Source organism: Micropterus dolomieu, linkage group LG01, assembly GCF_021292245.1.
Source record: "Micropterus dolomieu isolate WLL.071019.BEF.003 ecotype Adirondacks linkage group LG01, ASM2129224v1, whole genome shotgun sequence".
In the NCBI taxonomy this organism is placed as follows: Eukaryota; Metazoa; Chordata; class Actinopteri; order Centrarchiformes; family Centrarchidae; genus Micropterus; species Micropterus dolomieu.
This window is the reverse complement of record NC_060150.1, coordinates 47,162,687-47,181,173: the sequence shown is the minus strand read 5'-3', so window position 1 is coordinate 47,181,173 and position 18,487 is coordinate 47,162,687. Positions and strand designations below refer to the sequence as shown.

The following is an 18,487-nucleotide window of genomic DNA, read 5'->3' as shown; positions in this document are numbered from 1 at the left end:
AGGCTTCACTGACGCCCAGAAGGAGGAGTACTTCAGGAGGAGAGTCAGTGATGAAGAGCTGTCCAGCAGAATCATCTCACACATCAAGACCTCCAGGAGCCTCCACATCATGTGTCTAATCCCAGTCTTCTGCTGGATCACTGCTGCAGTTCTGGAGCACATGTTGACTACAGAGCAGAGAGGAGAGCTGCCCAAGACCCTGACTGACCTGTACTCACACTTCCTGCTGGTTCAGATAAAGAGGAAGAAGCAGAAGTACGATGAGGGACATGAGACGAGTCCACAGGAGCTGACAGAGGCTGACAGGAAGGTTCTTCTGAAGCTGGGGAGGCTGGCGTTTGAACAGCTGGAGAAAGGAAACATCATGTTCTACCAAGAAGACCTGGAGCAGTGTGGTCTTGATGTCACAGAGGCCTCGGTGTACTCAGGAGTTTGTACAGAGATCTTCAAAAGAGAGAGTGTGATCTTCCAGAAAACAGTCTACTGCTTTGTTCATCTGAGCGTTCAGGAGTTTCTGGCTGCAGTCTACATGTTCCACTGTTACACCAGCAGCAACACAGAGGGACTGAAGGACTTCCTGGGGGAAGAGTCCAAACAGATGAAGTCAAACACAAAGTTTTTTCCCAATAAGATATCTAAGCTTATTGAAGATGTTGAAAGCCATGACCCGTCCCTGGATGTCTTCCTGAGTAGAGTCATGGAGAAATCCCTTGAAAGTAAAAATGGCCACCTGGACCTGTTTGTCCGCTTCCTTCATGGCCTCTCTCTGGAGTCCAACCAGAGACTCTTACGAGGCCTGCTGGGTCAGAGAAAGACCAGTACAATCAACATCCAAAGAGCCATCCACAACTTGAAGGAGATGAACTATGATGAGATCTCTCCTGACAGAAGCATCAACATCTTCCACTGTCTGACGGAGATGAACGACCACTCAGTACATCAGGAGATCCAAGAGTTCCTGAAGTCAGAGAACCGATCAAAGAAGAAACTCTCTGTGATCCACTGCTTAGCTCTGGCCTACATGCTGCAGATGTCAGAGGAGGTTCTGGATGAGTTGGACCTGAAGAAGTATAACACATCAGTGAAGGGACGACGGAGACTGATTCCAGCTGTGAGAAACTGCAGAAAGGCTCGGTAAGTCCAGATGTGATTATCAACACTGTAAAGCAACAACAATCAACAATATCAAACCTCCACACTATAAAGTTTCCTACACTAGTATTACACCTGCTTATTGAAATAATTCGACATGTGGTAAAACTACAAATCATCATCATTTTCGGGTTTATATTTAACAAGTTAGTGACACAACTATCTTCTATCATTTTCTAACTATCTGCTTTTGGTTGATGGAGGCGTGATAGTGTAATAGAAAATTTAAAATACAACAACAGAGTCAACTGTGTGTTGAATCATTTCTTTATACCTAAAGTGCAGAGAGGAGGCCCACGGTGGCGTTCTTTCTTGACATTCAACATCTCTCTTCCTTAAATGCTTTCAAGTGACAAAGAGCCAAACACATGGTGACCTCATGCAAATGTTGATTAAACTTTGGCATTTAGCATGCAGTCCTAGACACGTCCCAAGCTCACAGCCATGTTAATGTGGCAAAGTGTTTTTTCCGTACGTGGTATTTAACATACAGTAACATACAGTTATGAGCACATCCAGAGATCACAGCAGGGCTGGTCCTGACAGTGATGGAGCCCTGGGCAAGATTTGAAATCAGTGTCGCATTAGCTGGGCTGAGTTGATTCGCGCCCCTGATATATTGCGCCCTAGTCACCCGCGCCCGCTTATGTCACGGATCACAGTCATGTTAATGTTAGATAGTGTCGTCACTGCCCCCGTTGTATCACCCATCTGTCTGTGTAAAGGTGTCACCTATCTGTATCACAGCAATCTTTTTATTTTTAACAGTGGATACTGTGTCTGCGCTCTGATTCAATCATGTGTATGTTTATTCTTTTTATATACAGACACACAGCATTTAATAGCTGTGATCTGCTGGACCTTACATTACTTGAAGGACTGTGTGGTCCATTTTCACAATTTATAAAATACATTTAATTACTGCTTGAGTTGAGAAGATGTGAAGGGAGGCAGAACAGAACCACCCCTTCTCTATCCTCATTATATAAAAGGTGTGACTTTACATTGCTTAGTTCCAACAATTAATGTCCTTTCATGTGCTACATTAGAAATGAGTTTGATTTGATAAACAGTAAGCAAGATCTCTCTCTGTTACTCTCTCTCTGGTAGGATTTAAATGGTCTGTAAACTGGTAAATTCCAAAGCTACTTTAGTAATGTTCACTGATAGTGTTCTAATGTGAGAAATGATACCACTTTGCAAATACAAACTCCACAACTTTATTTGAGAAAAACTATTACATATAAAATGTTAATAATATAGTCTTTAGTACTAATTATACTGTCAATGCAATAGATGTCATTAAAGTAATTAAATGGGAGATGAAAAGCAGATGGAGTGACATAATAAGATGCATCAAAGATGCATAAAACACACAAAAGCACATGAATGAGGTAAATACATACGAGTGCAGTTACAACCTGCAGTGATTTTACAGCTCATTAAACATCACGTTAAAATAAAGTTTTACAAACACAAATCACAGCACCCTGTTAATCACAATATGACACATTTACATTAGTCATTTGGCAGACACTTTTGTCAAAAAGCAGTCATTTGTGGTTCATTATGTTGCTGAAGTACATTTTGACATGTGGACAGTAGGAGCTCAAGTTTCAAACCACAAATCTTGTGATCAATGGCTGACCAGCTCAGGCTGACCAGCTGACTAGCTGAGCTACAGCCGCTCATGTTATTGTGCTTTGTGTAGCAAAATGCAAAAGAGTCTAGTTTTATAACAATGTGTCAGATTATATACTTATGTTTTATTTTCTCTGTCATCACAGACTTTCTGGCTGTGGACTCTCAGAGACTCACTGTGAAGTTGTGGCCTCAGCTCTGAAGTCCAACCCCTCCCATCTGAGAGAACTGGACCTGACTGACAACAAGCTGCAGGATTCAGGAGTGAAGCTGCTGTCTTCTGGACTAGAGAGTCCACACTGTAGACTGGAGACTCTGAGGTCAGTTATATAGTCAGCATATTTCCAAATGCAGCTTTTTAAAAGATCAATATAGTTTTTCTCCTCTAATTCCAGACTGGCCTGAGATCAGCAGCATGTTATTGATCTGTGTTGACACAAATAAGTATATAAATGTTGCAACACAATAACACAATGACAAAGTCCCTCTCTTCGTTTTAGGGAAAAGCTCATTGATAAGGACATAGTAATGTTGAGCTCCACATTTAAAACCTGAACACATCTGATTGGATTAGAAATGGATTTTTATCTCCATCATTTATTCTTTATTCAGATTGAGGTACTGCTGTTTGTCAGAGATCAGCTGTGCTTCTCTGGCCTCAGCTCTGAAGTCCAACCCCTCCCATCTGAGAGAGTTGCAGCTGAGTGACAACAAGCTGCAGGATTCAGGAGTGAAGCTGCTGTCTGCTGGACTGGAGAGTCCACACTGTAGACTGGAGACTCTGAGGTAAGACAACATTTTTTACTTCTGTGCTGATTAATATGATGTGAAAGTTGTCATGACACTACAATGCACACATATGGCTGATATTATATTGATCCACACTGAGTATGTTAATGCTAAAGTGTTTTTTCTTCTTCAGTGGTGTAGTCCATTGACTGTGGCAGAGCAATGTTGAGCTTAGGGGTGTTCGATATGATATTAGATTGTGAATTATTAAAATGTCCCCACTATTTGCCTTTTCAGAGAGATCGTTAGTATTAGCTACAGTGCACAATTTATCAGTTTTAGTTCTGTGGCTCATACACGAAGTTGACAGCTGCTCTGTCAATGTCTCAAGTCAGCTGCCTCACTGCATGCTCATAAAATTAACATCAGAGACGAACAGAGAATATAGTACCAAGGCGATTTACAGAGTTTCTTGATGAACAGACACATTTACTTTTTTTAAAATCGCTAACTGTATCTGTGGCTAAATAGTTCAGTTAGCTGTGCTGCTAGCTGTCCTATAAGCTGAGTCAGCCAAGAGCCAAACCCGGCAAGAAAACCACTTCGGTCCTGTATTCCCTGTCATCAAACTGGCCTCCGTTGGGCTCGGAGGCTGTGTTGTGTCCCAGTCCGACTGCAGTGTTCATTCAGTGAGAGCTGAACCAGTCCGCTCAGAGTGTACATGACAGTGCAGGGGCATAACGCACATTCAGCCTATAAGCTGCTATAAACGCTAATATACATTTAAATATTAATATTAAATGTTATAAGAACAAAATGTATCAGTTCTTTGTTGTTTGAATGAATAGTTAGTCTACATTAATAAATAAAGTAGTATTTTCTTTCTCTTTTGAACCAATAACTTGCAAAATAGTCGTAAAAACCACGTGAAAATTAATCGTGATAACATTGTGAATCGTAATCCTGCCTGAAATAAATAGTCGTGTGATATTTTTACCATATCGCCCAACCCTAGTGGAGGTGTACATTTAAAATAAACAAGAAAAGATCTAAGCTGGATAATTCACTTTGAACCTCTTAAACTCCTCAGTTTCATCTCATATTCCACATGTTGTTTTTATTTAAATAAACGATAAAAAAAATACATAAATACAATAAATAAATAATCTCAGACAATAATAAATATATTCAGTATTTGCATTTCCAACATTGTTATGAATCTACATGATACTTATCCTGACTGAATCATTTAAATTGAAGATGCTTTGATTTTATGACTCTACTATTCCTAAAATAAATATTGTAGATGTCTTTTGTTCACATTTCCCTAAAATTCTTCCTGACATATATGGCATCTTTGGAAACTTTGGGATCTTGAGTGGAATCTTAAATCAGTTTCTGTGGGTTTTTCTTTGTGACTGGCTGAACAACATTAGTTTGTATAGATGGAGCTGCAGAGTTTAAGACTTGAAGTCACAATGTCTCAAGTAACACATTGTCATTAATATTAATGAGAGCTTTGATATTAATGAGGGCTTTTTACCTTTTTGTATTTTACAGGTTTTTAACCTGCATCCTGTTGGGTTCAGGTGTTTGGAGTTAAATTTTATTTAAACTGCTACATTCTAAACCTTCAGCTCTGAACAGATTATTAAACACTGAATGATTTTAAGCCGGAACATTGTCTTCTAAAGTTACATTATTTATTATTTATTCAGGTTAAGGCGCTGCAGTTTGTCAGAGATCAGCTGTGCTTCTCTGGCCTCAGCTCTGAAGTCCAACCCCTCCCATCTGAGAGAGCTGGAGCTGAGTGAAAACAACCTGCAGAATTCAGGAGTGAAGCTGCTGTATAATCTTCTGGAGAGTCCACACTGTAGACTGGAGACTCTGAGGTCAGTTCACTGACTCTCTGTTACCATTGTAGATCTGATATGTTAACTTAACTATTGAACCTATTTATGTTCATACATAACTCACATCCATAAACTTCTATATTTTTTCCATTTGTTCATATTTTCATGTTTCTTGTACTAAATTTTGTCTGCAGTCACAAAGACTTATGTATCTTAAAGAAATTGTAGACAATGTGGTGGTAGAAAAAAACTGTCCAGAGATCGGCAGCATGTGATTGATCGGTGTTGACACAAATAAATGTATGAATGCTGTGCTGACATGTCTGTGGAAGGCTGACATTATGATGATCCACTATAACACAATGACAAAGTCCCTCTCTTCATTTTAGTGAAAAGCTCATTAATAAGGACATAGTAATGTTGAGCTCCACATTTAAAACCTGAACACATGATTGGATTAGAAATGGATTTTTATCTCCATCATTTATTCTTTATTCAGATTGAGGGACTGCAGTTTGTCAGAGATCAGCTGTGCTTTTCTGGCCTCAGCTCTGAAGTCCAACCCCTCCCATCTGAGAGAGCTGCAGCTGAGTAACAACAACCTGCAGGATTCAGGAGTGAAGCTGCTGTGTGGTTTTCTGGAGAGTCCACACTGTAGACTGGAGACTCTGAGGTCAGTTCACTGACTCTCTGTTACTATTGTAGATCATATGTTTAATTAATAGTTGAAGCTAATTTATGTTCATACATAACTTCCATAAATTTGTTAATATCATTTTGTTCATATTTTCACGTTTTGTGTACTAAATTTAGTCTGCAGGCACAAAGGACTTGTGTTTCTAAAAGAAGCTGTTGAAAATGTCTGTTGTTTGTTGTTAAAGTAAATGTATGTTTATAATGTTTGGTAAATGGTCACATCTGTATACAGAAGATACTCTGAACAAATATTTGATTTAAGTTAATAACATTTTTCTACTGAAGTAAAAATTTTAATGTGTTTTCACAAAGAATGTCTGGGCATTGATATTGATCCTTCAGCAGACACACACTCACACACACTCACACACGCACACACACACACAAACAGATCAAATCAAATGTCCAAATGAAGCTGTTTAAAGGATCAACATAGTTTTTCTCCTCTAATTCCAGACTCGCCCAAGATCAGCAGCATGTTATTGATCTGTGTTTACATGAATAGGTGTATGAATGTTGTGCTGATATTTGGATGATGTCTGTAGAAGGCTGACAATATGATGATCCACAATAACACACTGACAAAGTCACTCTACTCATTTTAGGGAAAGGAAATAGTAATGTTGAACTGCACATTTAAAACCTGAGCACATCTGATTGAATTAGTATTATGGATTTTTATCTCCATTATTTATTCTTTTTTCAGATTGAGTTTCTGCAGTTTGTCAGAGATCAGCTGTGCTTCTCTGGCCTCAGCTGTGAAGTCCAATCCCTCCCATCTGAAAGAGCTGCAGCTGAGTGACAACAAGCTGAAGGATTCAGGAGTGAAGCTGCTGTCTGCTGGACTGGAGAGTCCAAACTGTAGACTGGAGATTGTGAGGCAAGACACTGTTGTCTTTTTCTTAGTGTTAGCGCCATAGTGAAAATATGTAATATATAATATATTTATAAGTTAAATTAACTTTCCTTTATGTCTTTCATTTAGTAATATTTTATGTTTGTCTCCGATAAATATCAGTGTGTGTTTGGCAAATTAAGCTGTGCTCCATTATTTTGTCCTGTGAATTCAGAGCCATTCAAGTGTCATAAAATGCACCTAGGTGTAGTAAAAATGAGGTTAGAGCACCTATTGACATGTGCAGCTGTAAAAAAAATTACGTCTGCCAAGCAGGACATGGAGCAACAGTTTTCTGACCGTCGCATAGAGCAATAAGAATGTTATGTGTGCTAGGTCTGGACTCGTGCAAACACCGACTCAAGGGTTTCAGGTTTAGCAAGAGGGTTTTAATGACTGTTCAGTTGTGCAGTGGATCTTGAAAAAGGGGTAGTTGTATGGTCGGAGGAGTGGAGGTAGGCGAGGCGGGCGTGAAGTCCAAGGTTGGTGGTGTGGCAGGTAGCGAGTGTGATGCCAACTCCCAAAAACTGTGCACAGAGAGAAAAGGTTTTTAGCACAGGGGTATCCACAATCAACAAAGGTTTCTCACACAACACTAACAGGGAACATTAACCCATGAGTCACAGACAGGCATGACAAGGAAATTTTGAAGTGGTTAACTTTCGTGCAGTAAGTTGGATAGAACACATACAGTCACTGGAAAAAGTATTTGAACCCTTTGGAAGTACCAGTACTACGAAGCAAGGTAACTGGCTTATCCAGGTAACTTCAGGGGTAACTTCCCGGTTCACCCATACTATGAAAGGTGGATAGGTGTTAACCGAGGTAATTTACATTTATTCATTTAGCTGATGCTTTTATCCAAAGCAACTTACAATTGCTATACATGTCAGCTTGGGCAACTAGGGGTCACAGTGGGAATCGAATCCAGGTCTCCTACACCAAAGGCAAGCATCTTATCTATGCGCCATCACCACCCCAATTTACGTTGCATCTCTAAACTGCTCCGAGCAGGTTTTGTTCGTGGTTAACTCGAGGTTACCCTGTACGTGAGCTACACACCACATCTTTACCCAGTGTTAAGGATGAGAAGTAGGATATTAATACACCACTTGATAAGATATGTTTAGATTTCATGTTGACTTGTTCCGCTGCAGTTGCAATGAAGTTCTGAACACAACGGAATTACGTTCGGACAGCGAGCCCTGCAGCCTCGATGATTTTAGAGAGGAAATTCTTAATTAATTAACGGGACAGTACACAGAAAAATCCCAGATGAAGTGTAATATTTACAAGAAGAAAACTCAGAACAAAAAATCACAAATGACTCTGGTGTTTTCTTATGTGTATATGCTCAATCCACGGCAAAGTCTCTAAGGTGCATAATAATATAGTGAGTGTGGGCTAAACTCACGAGTATTTCCTCACTGGTAACTTCAATCACAAAGTCTAATAAAACTTTCCACTGCATGCATAATACACGTCAGTGTGTGTGTGTGTGTGTGTGTGTGTGTGTGTGTGTGATGTTGCAGCCTTGCCAAGTGAAGTTTTTCTCATATATCAGTGCAGTAAGGGAAAAACTATGGTGCTGGATTCAAAGAGTGGCGGATATCTGCATGCGCAAGGGTGATGGGGATCTAGTTTTAATTTAACTCACCAATACCCCCAGCCTTATTGGCGACTCTCCTCTTTTTTCCGAACCGAACAGTGGTCAATGCAGTGTTCAAGTTTGCCACAGTATAGATATTCACCTGCTCTCATCCGGCAATCGCATTCAAAAGGTGTCAGCCGGGCGCAGCCAAACTGCATGGGTTCTTCAACGGCGACTTCAACAGTGACAGGGACCGAGGCTCGAAATGTATGGGAACAGTGGACCTGGGAGAGACAGCTGGCTGGTGACGGACAGGTGGCGGCACTGAAACTGACTGAGAAGGGAGAAAGGCAACCTAATTGCAAGGGAAACAAGAGCATCAAAGTCAGCAGGTTTAACACGAGCAGCGAGCCAATCCTTCAGCTGTTCACTTAGAGCATCAACAAATACTCCACGAAGGGCTGCGTTTTCCACTGGGAGTCCGCCGCCATTGTCTGAAAGTTGATGCTAAGGTCAGCCACACTCCTCTGTCCCTGCCGCAGGCATAACAGGCGCTTGGCCGCATTACCAGCGTGATCTGGGTGGTCAAACACCTCCTCTAGACGAGAACAGAACTCACAGAGAGAGAGAGTTGACACATAACGGGAATATGTCGCTTCCACCCAGGACAAAGCACGACCCCTTAAGAGTCCCATTATATAATGTACCTTAGAGGAATCCGTGGCGAATGTCACCGGTCGTTCAGCACGGGAAGGTAAGGAGCAGGCTGCTGGGAAAAATGGTGAGAATGAGTAGATGACTGGGCGATTTGTGTCTGGAGTTGTGCTACCTGATCCGCCAGAGCCCGGAGATGTTGCTGGTGCTGTCCCAGAAGCTGACCCTGGCTTTAAAGGGCTTTGTGAACTGAGGGATTTTTGGTATCACAATGATAACTCTTCCAGAATTGCACACCCAAAAAAACATGCATGTCACAAAGCAATACATCATCAACCAGAAAGATATTGCTAAATGGCCATACCTCAAAAAATTCAACTCTCCACTATACACGCAGATATTGGTCTGTTAATTGTCACATATGCTTATAAGGTAATGGAACCACAGCAGATCATAAACAGCCAAGGAGATGGACCATACACAGTAAAAACATTGCTAGGATGGGTGATTAATTGCCCACTCAGAGGAGGAACTGGTAGGGACAACAGTAACCCTCCAGTTTCAGTTAACAGGATTTCACTGGTCAAACTCCATGAGTTGCTTGTCACATAGCATAACAAAGAGTTCACTGAAAAATCCTATGATGACACAAAGGAATTGTCCTGTGAGGACAAACAGTAAATGAAAATTGTGGAAGATTCGACTGTCATTGTGGATGGACATTATAGTCTTAAATTACCGTTGTGAAAGGAGGATATTTCAATGCCTAACAATCAGCTTGTTGCTGAACAACGTATTTCCCATTTTAAGAGGAAATTCTTGAAGAATGCGTCATTTCACAAGTAGTACACTAGTTTTCTCAATGATGTCATTGAAAAGGGATATGCAGTGCAACAGGAGCAGCTGAAGCAAAAGGATGGGAAAATGTGGTACATACCTCACCACTGTGTATCATTCAAAAAAAGGCAAACTCAAAGTGGTCTTCGACTGTGGCGCATCTTTTAATGGAACCTCACTCAGCCTGAGCTTCTTTAGGGTCCTGACCTGACTAACCGCCTCATATGTGTGCTTACCAGATTCCGTCAGGAGCCGATTGGAATGATGGGATACATACAAGCAATGTTTCACCAAGCGTGGGTCTCTAAAGATGTTTTTGTTGATTTTGGAGGTTCCTTGGTGGCCCGGGGGTGATCCCAGCCTTAGCCCTCAGGAATACCACATGATTGTGCACCTTTTTGGAGCTGTGTCATCACCCAGGTGTGCAAACTATGCACATTTCAGGCCTGAAGTGATTGACACAATCCCAAAAAATATTTTTTTTAATTTGTGTTTGGGGTTTGTATAGATGAAGCCACTGGTGGAGCTGCAGAGTTTAAGAGGTGAAGTCACAATGTCTTTATTGAAGTAGCAGGCTGTAGTCATTTATATTAATGAGAGCTCTTTTCTTTCTATTTTTTTTTGTATTTACAGGGGTACCCTGTTGGGTTCAGGTGTTTGGAGTTTACTTTTTCTAAACTTCTACATTCTAAACCTTCAACTCTGAACAGCTTATTGAATGATTTCAAGCAGGAACATTGTCTTCTAAAGTTGTATATTTTTTTCCATATACAGATTGTGGGGCTGCAGTTTGTCAGAGATCAGCTGTGCTTCTCTGGCCTCAGCTCTGAAGTCCAACCCCTCCCATCTGAGAGAGCTGGAGCTGAGTGACAACAACCTGCAAGATTCAGGAGTGAAGCTGCTGTGTGGTTTTCTGGAGAGTCCACACTGTAGACTGGAGACTCTGAGGTCAGACTCCATTATTTACTTCTGTCTCAGATTGATATGATATGAAAGTTGTGGTGAGAATAAACTGCAGACTCTTCACAACAACACAGACACAGGTTGGTTCTGTGAAACGGGTGTTTATTGCTTGGGGCATGTCTGGTTTCTCTGATGCATCCACGATTTGTTTACGTCTTGTTTACGCCATAAGAACTACATTTATGTATGAACACAGTACACATAAACCGATCAGCCATAACATTTTGACCACCTGCCTAATATTGTGTAGGTCCCCCTTTTACTGCCAAAACATCACTGACCCGTCGAGGCATGGACTCTTCTAGACCTCTGAAGGTGTACTATGGTATCTGTCTCTAAGACATTAGCAGCAGATCCTTTGTCCTCACCGGAAGTGGTAAGGTGGGGCCTCCATTTGACTTGTTTGTCCAGCACATCCCACAGATGCTCACATGGATTGAGATCTAGGGAATATGGAGGCCAAGTCAACACCTTGAACTTGGTGGTTTTCCTCAAACCATTCCTGAACCATTTTTGTGTCAGGGTGCATTATCCTGCTGAAAGAGGCCACTGCCATCGGGGAATAGCGTTTCCATTAATGGGTGTGTATGGTCTGCAGCAATGTTTAGGTAGTTGGTACCTGTCAAAGTAACATCCACATGAATAGCAGGACCCCAAGTTTCCCAGCAGAAAATTGCCCAAAGCATCACTCTGCCTCCACTGGCTTGCCTTCTTCCCATAGTGCATTGTGGTGCCATGTGTTCCCCAGGTAATCATAAACAGTATTTATGCGACAACACTTAGTATCACTACACACAACACTGAGTATCTTAATACTAAATTCTATGCCTGTGGAGCAACTAGGGGTTAAGTGTTTTGCTCAGGGACACACTCAGAGTGGGAATCGATGCCAGGTATCTCACACCAAAGGCATGTGTTTTATCCACTGCTCCATCACCAGCATATCACTGCTGGTCAGACAACATAAACAAATATAGCGTAGTCAGTATTTGCTTTTTCCAACATTGTTATGAAGCTATATGATATGGAGACCCTAAGGGTCAGGGCAAGAATAGCATAAGCACACATACCCACACAACAAGTGTAGGAGTGTACGTTTTTTACTGGGGCACAGCACATACACGTGCCCCAGTAAAAAGGGCCTAGCGACACCTATGTAGCCTACATCTCACAATATGCACTACTGTCCACTCAATATAAATGTCCATGTTTCTGATTTTGGACGAAACATCTTCTAGTATCTTCAACCAAGTCCAGTTGCCCTTGACTTTAACCTTCTTTGGGATCATGAGTCAAATCTTAAAGACCTCTTTTTACCTTTTTGTATTTTATAGTTTCAACCTTCAGGTGTTTGGAGTTTCCATTTTCTAAACTTCTGCATTTTAAACCTTCTTCAGCTCTGAACAGATTATTAAACACTGAATGATTTCAAGCAGGAACATTGTCTTCTAACGTTACATAATTTATTTATTCAGATTGAGGCACTGCTGGTTGTCAGAGAACAGCTGTGCTTCTCTGGCCTCAGCTCTGAAGTCCAACGCCTCCCATCTGAGACTGCTGGAGCTGAGTCACAATGAGCTGCAGGATTCAGAAGTGAAGCCACTGTCTAATCTTGTGGAGAATCCAGACTGCAGACTGAAGACTCTGAGGTCAGTAGAGGGTTGGAGTCCGTCTATGCTGGTTTCAGCAGTATTGTACTAAACACAGTTAGTATCAAAGCAGAGATCAAGTATTTCCTGTAAACCTCCAACCTTCTCAGTGGTTGCTTTCCTCAGTAAAGCTGTGAGAGGAGAATGGTGACAGGCTTCAGGATTGGACAGAAAGACAGAGAGAGAGAGAACAGTCAGCCAGTCAGATCAGAAGTCACTGCTGGTCTTTATACTGGATGTGCTGCATCACTGACAGCTGATGGAGTCTCTGTAAACTCTGATTTATAACTTCTGCTGTCTGTCTTCTTCTCTCATCAGCTGGAAGTTCTGATCTCTGTCAGAGTGATGAGAAAGGTGGTGGTGTTGAGAGAGGATCAGCTGTGTCCTGATGATCCAGAGAGGTTGAAGCAGCAGCCACCTCCTCCACCTGTACCTCCACATGGACTTTATTTCATTCAAATGTTCTGAACACAAAGTGCCTCTGCAGATTAGTTCTATTCATGACTATATAACTGCTGATTAACACATTTACTTGATGTTTTCTGTTTTGCTTTCTGTCGCAGCTCCACCATGTGAGTGTTGAAGTTCATTTCCACATATTTCTAAATAACAGCGGAAGTAGATATTGCATCTATAAAGGTACCTCTCTGATGTTCTGTTATTACCACCAATAGAAACCTTTTGTCATATTAAAACAGATAAATATTTGCTCAGTAACAAACCGAAAGAAGACGATAAAACCGGAACAAACAAAATGTCTGGATTCAGGTGGTGGAATATTTTATTTTGTATATTGTTCATGTAAAAAATGTCTGATGATTATAAATTTGTAACTATAAATAGATTCTAGACATTATAGTCATTAATCACATGTATAAAACTGATCAAATTACAGACACGAATCTTTTTTGTTGGAAAACAAAGAAATCATGTGTTTTCAAAACACACTCTGTGTTTCATGTTATCTGTAATTAAATGCTCAATATACTTATTTTCAGAATTAAGGTGAATTAGTTTCCAACGAGAGCTCGCTCAGTCTCAGTAGCAGAATGAAACTTTAGAGACTTAAGGGAACAGTCCACACATTTACAGGGAAAGGTGACTCCAGTCTTAAACCGCAAACAGGATGAGAAGCTGCTGTCACACTCAAACTGATTTACTGGTCTGAATACAGGAAGTCATGTTCAATAATAACTCAGTCCAAGTTATTCAGCTTTTCTGATGACGTCCTCAGTAACATGAGAAGATGGTGATGATGGAGCTGCAGCTGATTCACTCTGTGGCTCTCAGACTAAAGGCTGCTTCACTTATCAACAAGCTAAATATTATAATATCTATGTGGCCACCAACATAAAACATTCTGTTGTGTTGAAAATGTCAGTGAGGACATCCTTGAGCTCTTCTGCACAGTCCCTCAACACACAGATGTGTTGTCTGGACCGACAGCCTTTTTTCCTGTTGATCCTAGAGAGTGTTCTCTTCACATCGACAGGTCAAGCACATACTCTGGTCGTCAGGTGGGGGGGCGTGTCTTCTTTGCAGGTGTGGAGTTTTGTGCTTCAAAGCATCCAAAAAAGTTATTGAGCTTGTTTAGCAGAGAGATGTTACTGTCACAAGTATGTGGTTTGAGTTTCAGGTCTTGGTAACAACTCAGCATGATGCAATACGTAACATTGCAAATTAAATGACCCTGCACAGTGCAAACTGAAGGCTTTACTCTACAGTGGAAGATCTTTTTCATTTACTGTCTTTATGCTGCAGGCGCCTTGTTTTGAAATCAAAGTGACTCATACAGAGGATTCTCTCCACATATGTTTTACAAGTTTTGAATCTAAAGTTTTAGAAATGAAAAAATGTTTATCATCCTATTTCCTGCAGCATCAATGAATTACAGTTTTATGTGCGACCCTGTTAGTTTTCACAGCAAATGATCAACAGTGTTCATGTTCTGTAGCTCCTGCTGGAGCTGCTTTCTGCCAGCAGATGTCAGCACTTCCTCTGTTTTCCCACAGAGAAGTGCTGATGTGAATGTTTTCTGTCTAACTCACTTCATTTGGCAAAAATAGAATGGTATCAGGATTTTGTTCAATTTGACTTAAAATGTTAAACTGGATTTGAAATTAATTTTAGTTGAAATGAAACAGGTAATTTCTTTTGTACAGGTAAAAGAGTCGATCTAAATATGTGAAAACACTTCATAATAATTCAATTATACACATGGGCTGTCTCAGAAGTAAATACGAAGATGTACTAACAAAATATAGGCCTGCAGATTTAATTAAATCTTTGTCTTATCTTGACTCAAGATACATGTATTAGGCTTTAGGTGTAATCACACAAACTGCAATATACAGTGCAACAACAATAATAGATAAAGGACTATGATCTCTGACATTTAATCGTCTAACCATGTTGCCAACACATCCAGGGGTCCACAATGGACCCTCCACCACTAACCAGTCCGGACCAGTGGCCTCAGCGCCTCTAGTGGTCTGTGTTACAGCGACCAGACCAGTGAATAGGCTACAACCCCCTCTCAGCTTAACTCTGTTTCCTCATCTTCCTGTTGGTCAAGTTTATAACTACAGTTTTTTCGTATTGCTGCTTAATGAAATGCCTGTTGCCTCGACTCCTCTTTCCTCGTGTCTCTTCCTCGGCGAGAAATCGAGGAGGTTCAAACAGATTTGAGAAAGAATCACCTGGGGCGAGTTCAGTCTCAAAGCATTTTGCTACGTTTTGTCGGCGCTGAACTCGGCCCTGACTTCCTGTAAATAGAGAGGGGAGGAGCCACACTGACCAGGTGATCCAGGTTCACGAGAACAGTGAGGGAACCTGAAGCTGAAAGAGTTCAGTCAGAGTTCAGACTCCATTTAGAGTCGACAGAGCCGAAGGAGGAAAACTGAAGACAGAGGCAGGGTGTTAATCCAACATTTTTATTATTTTAGTGTCAAAGTCCCTGTGTCAGTTTTCTCCCTGTGGACTGTAGAGGGCAGTTTATCTTTGTGCGTGTTACTTCCTGTTGTCTCAGTCTAACACTGAGCTCACAGTCAGTGTTACTGTTTCACCTCTCAGATTGACTGAAGTCCAGAATTGTTTGTGTGGAGGAAGAGGAGGACAGAGAGTCTGCAGTATCCAGCTGTCTGTCTATGAAGAGTGACCAGTCCAAAGATTATCCTCCACACTTCAGTAATGAACCTGGACCCTCAGACACAAAGTAAGAGACTGTTTTTACTGTAAACTGACCTGATGGAAGATGATGCATTGAGAATGAAGACAAAATGTTCTGCTAAAAGATTTATATTCCTGATGCAGAACTATTAGTGCAGATAGTGTTTCAAACTAAGATGGATCTGATTTTATTTCTGTAGCAAAACACCTGAGAACCTCCATTTCAGAATTTACACTTCAAGAACATCTTTGTATATTTTTGCCCTCAAGTTGACGTCACTGTAAAGATTTAGAACAATTCAAAATCTGAAAGAATCTGCTTCAAATGTGTCCTTCATTTTCTCCTATTTGTCCTCTAAACACTGAGCTGTTTGGCTCTTCCTCAGATCAGCTGTTCTGATCCACCAGATGCATCTTGAATCACTTCAGATCATAATTGTGCAACAAGTGGTGAAAAAGCATTTGTAGTTCAGCTTTGCTCACCTTGATGAACACTTTGCTTTCAATCATTAGTAAGTGGAGCTTTGAGCTCAGATTCTCTCCACCATATATTGTTCCTAAAGGTAAAGAACAAACATCCACGGGCAGCACTGATGGAAATTGTAATAAACAAATAGCAGAAAAGACTTACAAAGTTACTGGATGAAACAGCAAAGTAACACGTAGATGAAGATAGTGGCAGCCACGAAGGAGAGATCTGACATGTGAGTTACGCAGACAGATGTAACAGGCACCACACTGACTAAATTAATTAAATTAATGTATAACAGATCGTCATGATTTACCCACTGTTACATTCCCACTCACGTGTTTTTCCTAATGTCAGACAGGTGACTTTATAAATAAAAATAATTAATTTTAGCGTTGTGTTTTGGCCTCAGGCCTTTAAGCAGTCGACACTAAACCATAGACTGAATAAAACTAAAGCACTGAACATACTAATATACTGGTAGCTACGCCCGCGTTGCAAACTCTATCTCGAATTTTACTTATTGTCATCTGGTCACCCTATTTGAAACAGAGTTTTTGTGAGGGGAGCGGGTCACAGCTTCAAAAACTGTGACTGAGATTACAGGGGCACACATGAATACATTAATTCATTTAGCTGACACTTTTTATTCAAAGCAACTTACAATTGGTATATATGTCAGAGGTCACACGCCTCTGAAGCAACTAGGGGTTAAGTGTCTTGCTCAGGGACACAATAGTGGATGAGTCACAGTGGGGGATTGAACCCGGATTTAACCCGCGTCTCTCAGCGACACAGTGGTGGATGGGTCACAGTGGAGGTTTGAACTCGGGTCTCTCACACCAAAGGCATGTGTCTTGCGCCATCACCACCCACAAATACAAATGGTCTCCTCCCTCAAATTTAGAAAATAAAGTTTTTAAAGGTATCTCTGTGTTCACCCCAATCATAAAAAATAGTTGTTTAATTTGCTGCTGATGTAAACTCAACATTTTCTGAAGCAGCTTCACATAAAAGATTTCTGCCAGCAAACCAGCAGGAGACTTTTATTGTAAACTAGCTTTAGGAAATGGAATGTATTTGTGAGAGATTTGCTGCACTTAGCTTTCTTATTAAATAAAAACAGGCCTTAACAAAAAGACATGAACATTATTGTTATTATTTGGTCAGTAGATCAGTTTTAAATATCACAGGGAGGAAGGAACAGCCGCAGTGAGCAGTTCCGATGAAGAGCTGCAGACGAGCTGCTGAGGCTCAGCTGTCAGTTAAACACGTACACCAACACACAGTCAGAGAAGAAACAGCATTTCTGATGTTCCCCAAACTGGACTTTATAACCTTTTTCAAGTTATTTTTAATCAGTTGATTGTTTTCTCTTTTTTTAGTGAATAGCGGTCTGCGGGAGGTTTTAGATGAACATAAGATCAGTCTGAGGAGGAGATGTGAACGTGTGACTGAAGGAAGTGATGAAACAGGAAGTGGAACCCTCCTCAGCAGGATCTACACTGAGCTCTACATCACAGAGGGACAGAGTGAAGAGGTTAATACCCAGCATGAGGTGAGGCAGCTTGAGACAGCTTCCAAGATGGAGACCCTACATGACACTCCAATCAGGTGCCAGGACATCTTTAAAGCCTTACCTGGCCAACAGAGAGCCATCAGAGTGGTTCTGACCAACGGCGTCGCTGGCGTTGGAAAAACCTTCTCAGTGCAGAAGTTCACTCTGGACTGGGCAGAGGGCTCGGAAAACCAAGATGTCGGTCTGCTGGTCCTGCTCTCGTTCAGGGAGCTGAACTTGATCAAAGATGAGCGGCACAGTCTCCTCACGCTGCTCCATGTTTTCCATCCAACATTACAGAAGGTCCCAGCAGAGAAGCTCGCCGTCTGGAAACTGTTGTTCATCTTTGACGGCCTGGATGAAAGCAGACTTTCATTGGATTTCCACAACAGTGAGGTTGTTTCTGATGTCACACAGAAGTCATCAGTCAACCTGCTGCTGACAAACCTCATCGAGGGGAATCTGCTTCCCTCGGCTCTCGTCTGGATAACTTCCCGACCTGCAGCAGCCAATCAGATCCCTCTATCATGTGTCGACAGGGTAACAGAAGTACGAGGCTTCACTGACGCCCAGAAGGAGGAGTACTTCAGGAGGAGAGTCAGTGATGAAGAGCTGTCCAGCAGAATCATCTC

General features: G+C 41.3%; 2 protein-coding genes across 2 annotated transcripts in view; both read left to right on the top strand.

Annotated features, from left to right (window-relative positions):
• Positions 1–13,715, top strand: part of LOC123968580 (NACHT, LRR and PYD domains-containing protein 14-like) — a 36,159-nt gene extending 22,444 nt beyond the window's left edge. Inside the window, exons 8-11 of the mRNA XM_046045440.1 lie at positions 5,875–6,048; positions 10,823–10,996; positions 12,487–12,660; positions 12,979–13,715. Coding sequence (XP_045901396.1) covers positions 5,875–6,048; positions 10,823–10,996; positions 12,487–12,660; positions 12,979–12,991 — 535 coding nt within the window. The 3' untranslated portion in view covers positions 12,992–13,715. The remainder of the gene's footprint in view (positions 1–5,874; positions 6,049–10,822; positions 10,997–12,486; positions 12,661–12,978) is intronic.
• A 1,758-nt stretch (positions 13,716–15,473) lies between these two features.
• LOC123968076 (NACHT, LRR and PYD domains-containing protein 12-like) overlaps positions 15,474–18,487 on the top strand; it is an 18,089-nt gene continuing 15,075 nt past the window's right edge. The window contains exons 1-2 of the mRNA XM_046044561.1: positions 15,474–15,874; positions 17,683–18,487. The exon at positions 17,683–18,487 is cut by the window's right edge and continues 987 nt beyond it. Coding sequence (XP_045900517.1) covers positions 15,850–15,874; positions 17,683–18,487 — 830 coding nt within the window. The 5' untranslated portion in view covers positions 15,474–15,849. The remainder of the gene's footprint in view (positions 15,875–17,682) is intronic.